The sequence below is a fragment of the Leptonychotes weddellii genome, chromosome 4 (genome assembly GCF_054177405.1).
Source record: "Leptonychotes weddellii isolate Sample4059 chromosome 4, ASM5417740v2, whole genome shotgun sequence".
Taxonomy (NCBI): Eukaryota; Metazoa; Chordata; class Mammalia; order Carnivora; family Phocidae; genus Leptonychotes; species Leptonychotes weddellii.
In genome coordinates, this window is record NC_138372.1 from 21,468,532 (window position 1) to 21,478,179 (window position 9,648).

The 9,648-nt window shown below is 40.3% G+C and overlaps 1 protein-coding gene across 6 annotated transcripts in view; it reads right to left on the reverse strand.

Annotated features, from left to right (window-relative positions):
- PUM1 (pumilio RNA binding family member 1) overlaps positions 1 to 9,648 on the reverse strand; it is a 49,643-nt gene that overhangs the window by 26,129 nt on the left and 13,866 nt on the right. For 4 of the 6 annotated variants that reach the window (XM_081817931.1, XM_081817930.1, XM_081817929.1 and 1 more), the window contains exons 2-3: positions 3,992 to 4,100; positions 2,840 to 3,018 (exon numbers count right to left, since the gene is read on the reverse strand). The exons of 1 other annotated variant lie outside the window; for it this stretch is intronic. In XM_081817931.1, the coding sequence (XP_081674057.1) occupies positions 2,840 to 3,018; positions 3,992 to 4,100 (288 nt within the window). The remainder of the gene's footprint in view (positions 1 to 2,839; positions 3,019 to 3,991; positions 4,101 to 9,648) is intronic. One more of the 6 variants, XM_081817928.1, reaches the window with a different exon arrangement.

Sequence of the window (9,648 nt, forward strand, 5' to 3'; positions counted from 1 at the left end):
TTTTTTTTTTTTAAAGATTTTATTTATTTATTTGAGAGAGAGAGAATGAGAGACAGAGAGCAGGAGAGGGAGGAGGGTCAGAGGGAGAAGCAGACTCCCTGCCGAGCAGGGAGCCCGATGCGGGACTCGATCCTGGGACTCCAGGATCATGACCTGAGCCGAAGGCAGTCGCTTAACCAACTGAGCCACCCAGGCGCCCCTGGATTTTTTTTTTTTTAAAAAAAGGAGGTTCACCTTTTCCAAGAAGATGCATGCATACCATGACCACCACCAAGTGATTCAGGTTTCCATGACCAGAACTTTGGTCAAATGTCATCCTAACCAAGAGGCAGAGCAAAGCCAGGCCATAAAGCTGATAAAGTAGTTCACTGATCCTAAGGCCTCCAACCACCAGAAGATTGGATATGCAATGTGGTAGCCTGATGTCACCAATCAGTCCTCCTGGATCACCCTTTAGATGCAACTCAAGTCAAAATACACAACAGTATTTCATACCCACAATCTGCCTTCCGAGAAGTTGGAACACAGATTTAGAGAAGTTTCATTTATCTTCATGCAAACCTCAGAAGCCCAGTAAATTATCCGATTGGGAGAGTTCAATTTTCTGACCTCTTAATTTTCTGAGATCTTAAACTCCTCTAGTGACAATACTGTACAAGAGCTAAAAATTACCAGTCTCTCAGGACAACCAAGGATGAAAGCCACCTTTACAAAATCAAATACAAGACAATGAATGCAGAAGATAATGCTCTGTCATAAGATTAACCACCAAAGTGATTGCTTAAAAGAGAGAAGCAGGCAAAAATAATAATTCAGTCCCAGTGTTTTATCTTTCTCCTAATTCCAATTATTTTTCTGCCTGCTTACAAACTTTACAGTAACCCAGGCATGTGCCTCTTGGCTAATACCCAAGGATTAGAAACACATCACACGCATAACACAGAATTCATAGGAAGTGTCATACAGGTTCCAACTCACCACACCGACCACTTACCTACACACGATACCGACTTTTCTCCCATAGTAAATAACTAGAAGTTATACACAGAAATCAGCAGGCAGTACTTCCTCTGAGAAATCTGCGCTCATGAGATGGGGAAAGTGTGAGGACAGAAGAAGAGGTGAACCAGGGATATGGTGAAAGAAGAGGCGTAACACCATCCTTCCCATGGGACAACAAGGAAATGATCATTTTGCCCAAATCCATTCCTCACATCCACAGGGTAGATCTTATTGTTCCCAAGCAGTCTCTTGGGAAGGTTCAAATAAGAAGGCTTTTCCTAGCTGATCACAAGCCACTAAACCTGACCTATGTCTCTGCAGTGTCAAAAGACCCAGAAGCAATCAGGTCAGCTTTGGAATGACTAGTACTCAAGACTCAAGACAAAAGCCCCAGTTCAGTCCCTTGATCCTCCTAAGGGTCATTATAAAACAAAAAGATCCTTTTCTGGCTAAATTCCTCACACCAAATTTCTAGGTGTGAAGCTGGGAGAAATCCAAAACACCCTCTTAGAGAAGTTAATCTTTTCTGGTTTTCCTGTGCAATTAAAAGTTCCAGCCACATGGCAAATGTCAATGGCAGCCGAAGCATCATCTTTGGCATGCCTAGAAGAAAGCTAACTCCATGTGGATTCTGGTTACCTTAAACTTCACCTGTTCTCCTCATGCCAACCAAGTCAACATTCATTTAATGTCCACTAACATATGAAGGAATTGTACTTGACACTTGAGGAAGTTGTACCAAGAATGAACTCCTGTTACTCTAAAGAAGTTTCAGGTGGAATGAGGAAAACAGGAACAAGCCTCTGATACCTAGCAACAAACAGACACAGGACGATAAAAATACTGACAACAAATGCTCTAAGGTAACATAAGATAGTTTATGGAGGCAAAATGATTAATATGATTTGGGGGAAACAAGACCTTTTATAGGACTGCCAACAAAAAGGATTAGCTGAAAAAGACTTCACAGAGAAAGGACTTTGAAAAGGTACAAAGCAAGCCAAGTCAGGAGGAAAGGAGGGAAGACAGATTCAGGCTGCCTCTCATGACCTTCCTGGCTACCACATGGAATACAAAACCAGGCAGAGACCACAAAATGAGGAAGACTCAAATGGAAATGCATCGTAAGACTTCACATCTATAGAGAGCTGATGACAGAGAAGCAGTTTTGAGAAAGAAAGCCTATCAAAGATGCTTGAAGAAGACTGTTTAAGACTTATAAGGGAAAAGGCTATGGACAGACAAGCTGCTTTGGCAGCACAACTGAGCACTGGAGAGTTCAAATGGTGATGAATTAAAAAAAAAAAAACCCTGCAGATCTGGAATTAACAGAACTTCGAATTTCCTAACAGGCAAGGTGTAAGAGGCAAAGCTGTTCAAAGAGGGCTAAAGACCATACCATAATTAAACAAAGCGAAACAAGAATGATCCTACATACCCATACACTTTAAGGATTATTGGGAACTGGCAAATCACTGCTCTCAGATCTATTCCCTATTGACACCCCAGCTTTGGCTTTCTTATTTTAATTCCTTCTCTTTTTATGTTTTTTGTTTTAAACTAAAAATGTCTTCTGATAGACCAATGAACTGAGAACTAGATTTCAGTTCTACCTCACATTATCAATGTATCCCCCCAAAAACATCATGTCTTTGTTTTTTAAAAAGTTCAGTTTGCATCTCCTACTGTGTATGCTGGCATCTAATTGAAATAAAAGTGTTTTTAAAATACACTGTTACTTAGTGCTGTGAATATCTAAGGAAACTAAACAGGCATGTTTTGCTTTAGGGGGGTAAAAAAAGAGAGATATAGGAACAAGTTCCTCGAGCCAACTTACAAATCCTCCTTTTCTTAGACAGGAATCGCCCGGGGATGAGCTCAACACATACTCCACCATGCTAACGCCTAGTCCCCCACTCTCCGACCGTGGGGACAGTACAGAATTGACCTCACTGTTCACATGGAAACTCTGACCAGGTCTTCTCTGCACCATGATTGGCTGGGAAACTGAATGATCTACAAAAAAGATACACAAGCATGATACAGTGCAGCCAGAGGCTCAAACAAATTATGAGTGATGTCTCATGGATAAACCAATGACTGGGAATCAGGAAGCCTGCCATGGTCAGGTGAGCCAAAACCTCCTATTGTGTTTTTCCCTAAGTATAAAATTCTACATAAACTAAGGAAAACGGAACACACTCCTCATATATCCAGACAGCAGAGCAATACAGCAGTTCACATAACTGGTTTATCTAGCTATAGTGGATAAACTGTTTACCCCTTTCAAGTAGCAGAATTTCTTATTAATATATTTTATTGGTAATATTACTGAAACAAAATGTGATGTTACTGCCCTTTTTAAAACCAACAACATAATTTGATATTTTCTGATGACTCACTGTCATCTGAGGTTCCATTTTTACATTGTGCTGTAACACAGCACAGCAGCTTCTAGGTTTTCGGTCTCCTTCCTCCCTAGCCTCGGTTCGTTCTTTCTGCTGTCAGTGTGTGCCTCTACAGGTTCTCCCCACCCCTCTTCAGGGTTAGTCTGTCAGAAGAGCATCTGTGCCCAGTGACTTGATTTGGCCCCAACCACATTTACAAATAGATCATCCCATACACAGTACACAGGGGAGCAAGGGGAGGAAAAAGAAACATGAACTTCAAATGGCAGGCATGGATTTTCTAATTCCAAGTATGCTGACAGCAGTACAGAACAAGAAGTTATAGCTGAAATTATGGTCATTTCAAATAAGACCACTCCCCTGTGGCTAACACTTCAATAAAATATTGAAGATTTGATTTTGTGTTAATTATGTTTTAATAAATTACATCATATAAGCTCCTTCATGGCAATTATACTACAGGACAGGACATTGCTTGACATGCTTATGTCACTGATGTGAAATTCATGACTTGCCAATTGCTGAGGAAAGGAGCTCTAAGACAGGCATAAATCACAGTACAGATGCTAGATCTAGATTACCTGATGTTCCCCAGGCACTGTCTCGCCATTGATCACCCAGGAATATTCCTTTTGGTCCATCTTTGCTGGATTCATCTGTTTCCCAAAACTTTTTACCTGGCAAGAGCTGCTGCAAATTAAAAATAATAGACGCTTTTAAAGAATTCATAAAGGATGAAAGTACAGCAGTCAACACTTTCTTTTAGACAAGGGTACTGCAGATGCTCACGTGCCCTGAAGGTCTTTAATCACGGTGTTCTGACTATACAGACTGTGCTCAGAGCACTACTCTATATTTGGTAAAAGTCACAGAGAGGCCTAAGGCAAGGAGGGGCCACAGATCAACCCACCACAATAGAGGCTCGGCTTAAATATCTAGAATCATTCACTTAATCTATGCCAAGATTTTTAAGGGGGGTGGGGGAGGAAAGGGAGTAAATTAGACCCATTAGCTAAAGGCTTGCTAAAAGACTCCTTTTGAAAAAGAAAGTACCTACAACTACTAAAACACTACTTCTGCCTTCATGTGTACTAACTGGCCATACAAAGTTACTCAAGCTGGGGCATGAACTCAGACCCCAGCTATGGAATGCTAGAGGCAAAACTCACCTCCTTCACACACAGAGATTGTGTTAACCAAAAACACTTTCATTACCAGAAAGAAAAAACAAACAGAAAGCTTCCCAACCACAACATTAACCTATTGCAAGATTTTGGAAAGACAGAAGAGCTATTTCCCCATTACTGGAAGGGAAATAAAATCTCTTAACCTCAATTAATTTTAACAAAACTTAGTAATACCATTAAAGTGACTTCACATAACATTCCATGCTTCATAGAAATGTACACACCACTGGCCCTAAACCAATATGAGAACTTTAAACGAGCTATGACCAAAGAAATGCAAAGTACCCTTCAAGTAAAACCCAGTACAGTGTGCACAAGACCAGAGCATTAGTGACCAGGGTTACAAAGTGAAATTCCACTAGACTTCCATCATTCTTCATTCCAGTCATCAGCTTTACTCACTAAAATGTCCCCGTCATTGCTTCTAAGTATGTTTTCATTTCAGCACTACCAGACAAGAAATTCAGAACTTTGAAACCATACTTAGTAACTGCTTGTGAGCATAAAAGAAGGCACCTGGAGAGCTGAATTTCTCAGAGGAACGGAATCAAAAACCAGAAAGCAAAGCATTTGCTCTCCTCCTTGACAATAAAGGTTTACCTTTCCAATTTATACCCCAATGATAAGGGGGGAATAACTCAACTTTGCCCTCACGAAAATCACATCTTGGCTTTCCAAATCTGAATCGTGGGTTTCTCAGCATAATTTCAATCTAGCTCTATAAATCTGTCTGGTAGGCCTGGGTTACAACCTGCTCAAAGCAGTGTCCCACACACTTTTCTCTTCAGCCCCTAATTTGTTATTTTCTAATCCAGTAAGATCATGACGAAAGACACATTCTGGTCTGACATTTAGTAAACATAGGTTTACTTGAAGATGAGCAGTTATAAGCAGTCAATTCCCAGGGTGCCTCTTGGATTCATTCTCTGAGGGAAACAAGGACAGAGCTGGTCTGTGAACTTGAGGGGATGAGGGCCAGGGGTAGGGAGAAAGGTGGGAGTGAGGGACAGCTAAGCAGTGGGGTCAGGAAGCAGCAGGGTCAGGAAGCAAAGGTCTAGACAACTTTGATGTGTCCTAGGACAAATTGCTGAACTGCCCCGAGCCTCATTATCTCTGTACTGACGAAGGAAATAATTTTCAATTTGTGATGATTAGAGATATTGTTGATGAGTGCCTAGCATGATGCCCACCACATAGCAGGTTCTCAATAAATGTATTCAGTGGCATCATACCAATGCAAAATAGCTGTAAATCACAGAAGGGACACTGAAAATTAATGTGAATTACTCAAGCACAATTCAAGAATTCTTGTTTTTAAACTTCTTTTTCTTCTTTTAGTCTCAAAAATGCCCTCTCACAAGATTACAAATATTTCCCTATTGGTTGTATCTTTTCCAACTAAAATTGTGATTTTTCTCCTGTATTTTGTAGGGAGTGTGAATAAACAGGACCAACTTCTCCTTTGTGTATAAGAAAGAATGTCGGCAGAAGGGACACCTCACTTGTTGATGAATTTTCATATAATAATGGATAGTCTCCATATAATAATGAAAAGAGAGCAAAGGAGATCAAAATATGTTCAATATGGCACTCATCTCTCTCCACACAAATTTGGAAATCTTTACTGAAAGCTCAAGGAAAAGCCTCTTCAAGTACCAGCCTCCATATGCAAATACAGTCTGTCTATAATTTGTCAAACTGCTTACTGGCTGAAGCAGCAGCCCTTGAACTCAAGGCTTCAAAAATGACTTCTAGAGCCTTGTCATAACATGCAAAGCCAGCAAAAGCAGGTGAACATGTAAGCAAGGCTGGTTCTGGGCCAAATTCTCTCAAAAGGAAACAACAGCACAATAAACATGTAGAAAGGTGTTAAAAGGTGAAGATTCTACTTCAAAGTAGTAACCGATGCAACAAGTCTCAAAGGAATAAACACCAAAAACCCCAAGACCCTAGTCAGATACTAAAAGGCAACCCTATCTCCCACTATTAACCATCAGTATAAATGTAAATCCTACACAGAGGCTAGAAGCAGCCCCAAAAGTACTAGAACTCCACATGCTTTGGCAAAGTAGTAGTGAGGCGGTCCATTAACTATTATCAATGAAAACAGCTTGGACTGAAGGGGCAAGTGTATAAGAGATAAAGAAAAAGGAGATGGGAGGAAGGTGCTAGCATGCCAATTCTGGAAAGGAGAAAGGTGGAACCTATGGGTTCCAAGAGTGCTGTGCGAATGGGAAGAAAATTTAAATACCAACACGAGGGACATGGGCAAAGACAGAAGCAAACTTAGCAAAGCTCTTCCGAGTCTCTGGATCTTTCACAGAACCTAGCATTTCTCACTTTCCTCTAAAACATACCCATCTCCACTCCTCACTTGTGTGGTAAGCAGCATCAGAAAGGACTCCTGCCTCCTGGTCCTCACGCCCTTACGTGATCCCCTTCCCCTTACTGTGAGCTGGACCTCGTGACTTGCTCCTAAGGAGTAACACATGGTAGGAGTGATGGCATGTCACTTTCAAGATTACCTTACAAAAAACTAACTACCTGTCTTGTTTCTTTCTCTTGCCCTCTTGCTCTCGTCTCTCTTGCCCTCTTGCTTGCTCACTTTAATAAACCTCGCTATGTTGTGACCTGCCCTACAGAGAGACTCACATGGCAAAAAAACAAGAAAGGTCATGGAACATCAATTCATTAAGAACTGAGGCCCTCCGTCCAACAACCTGTGAGGAACTTAATCCTGACATCAACCTTGTGAGTGAGGTGGGAAGCAGACCCTTCCCCAGCTGAACTCTGAGATCACTGCAGCCCCAGTTGGAATCCTGAGTGCAGCTTGTGAGGGACCCTGAAACGGGATCTTTCGAAGCCATGACTGGGTTGCTGACCTACAGAAACTATGAAGTATAAACAACTCTGTTGTTTTAAGCCACTAAATTTTGAGGTGATCTGCTAGGTAGCAACAGGAACTAATACAGTTATAAATATATCTAAATGGGTTGTTTTGATAGTCTACACAGTTCTTTACAAGTTTGTTTTTAAGAAGCATGTCTCGTTCCATTTCGAGTATCTAAAATCCAAGTGCTTTTGAATTTGGAAAAAATTACATGCTTTCTATTTCATGTTCTCCCCTACTTTGTCTTATAGCCCTTCTGTATTAAAAAATGTATTAACTTATGCAAAATTAGATCGGCTTAGACATATTAAGCTTACCAAGAACTAGTAGTAATCACATATCCAAGTCAACTAAAGACATTAACTGTTCAAATCTGATCAGAGTAAAAGAAGCTGTATCTATTGAGTTATAAAATAAAACTAAGTGATGATGAGTATCCAATTGTTATTTCAAATTCAACAGCAACCCTCTGGAGGTAACATCTCCACAGTACTGGCTAAAACATACTTGTTCTCCAACCCACTGGCATCAACGCTGGGAGTTGCCAAACCTTCACTGAAGCCCCACCTAATCAAATTTAAATCCAACTATTATATTATATTCCTGCTTACCCCATCAAGAACTTGGAAATAAAAACTGTTCTCTGACAGGACAAAAAAGAACAGATCACAGCAGAGGTTTACAAAATTTACTTTAAAGAACGATTAAGCAATAAGAGGATTAAAAGATTTGACAATTCCAAAGGAAGATAACTGGAATTAGGAAGGAGTCCAACAAAAGCAAAAGAGACTCAGGGAGTCAGATATAAGTAGTACGACCCAGTTGGCATATTTAGGGAGAGGGCATATGATGCACAAACAAGCCTATCCTTATAAAAGCAATTAATGAATCAAGCTACATAGTAGCTTGATTACACTAGCCACTAAAAACATCCAAGTAACTTCCCAGGCTCAGACTCTGCTTAGCAAGCAAACTTCTTATGAGAACTTGGCTTCCTCCTATAGCCAAGCATGCTGATCACTGAACACAATTACCCTGTCCACTTGAGAGTTATTATTTCTCCTTATAAATTAGTAAACTGCATTTTGGTTTTCATACAGAATTCTCTTGTGGTTCTCCTTAGTGTAGGTCAATCCCATAATCTAATACCTCTGAATTAGTGATGGAAATCCCTTTCAAGACCTACAAACTGAGAACCAGAATTTGGGAAGTCCCAGCATCCTCCTCAGCCATACAACAGACCTCATGCTCTTCCCTGTCTTGTCCCATTAAATGGGATTCCTAGCTGCCCCAAACCCCCAAAAGTGTCAGTTCTCAAATCTTTGGGAAAAAAAACCACACACTGTTTATCCGAGTTTGAACCACAGGTTTATAAAAGAAAAAGACTTATAGAAAGTAAAGAAATCAGTAAGCTTATTCATGAGGCTTCTGGAGAACAAGAGAGAAATCAAGTACTAGTTTACAAGCAATGTCAGCCACTTGGAAAACCTCTAAATTTTGTTTGGAAACACCTTTTCTCTTTCATCATCTAACAAGAGACAATACCCAAAGCCGCACTTGCACAATCAATTACAACATAAGCCCCGACAAACAGCCCTTTAAACAGACGTGGAGACAATAAAGGTCTTATTTTTTAAGAAATAATATAGTAGTAAAACACACGCCAGTGCTCTGAAATCATTTTTAAAGACCAACCTGGTTTTAAATCCCAATTCAGAATTTAACCCCTCTTGGCTTCAGTTTTCTCACCTATAAAATGAACTGTAGTGAACATTAAATGTGATCTGTGTAAAAAAGCAATACAATGTTGAGCCCTGAACAACCACTAAAAAAATCAGCTGCTACTATGATTTAAGAACACTACTAATGACTAGTCAATGAAATGCTCCTAGGTACTCAGCTAGCAGATGTGAGCACAGCATCACCAGCCCACTTCAGTGTAAATCCCATAAAATTAAGAGCTCTAACAAAAGAGCCATGATTACAGCTTTGCAGAAACAAAGAGGCAAAATGATTATTATGGACTGGAATCGTCTGACCACACAGTCACTAATATTTGCACAGGAAAGTATCAGTGAGGTTTCCTGATGTTCTCAACACTAAATGCACACTCCAAGTACTCTGTACTCAAGAGGAATAAAATACCAGGTAACTGCTTACA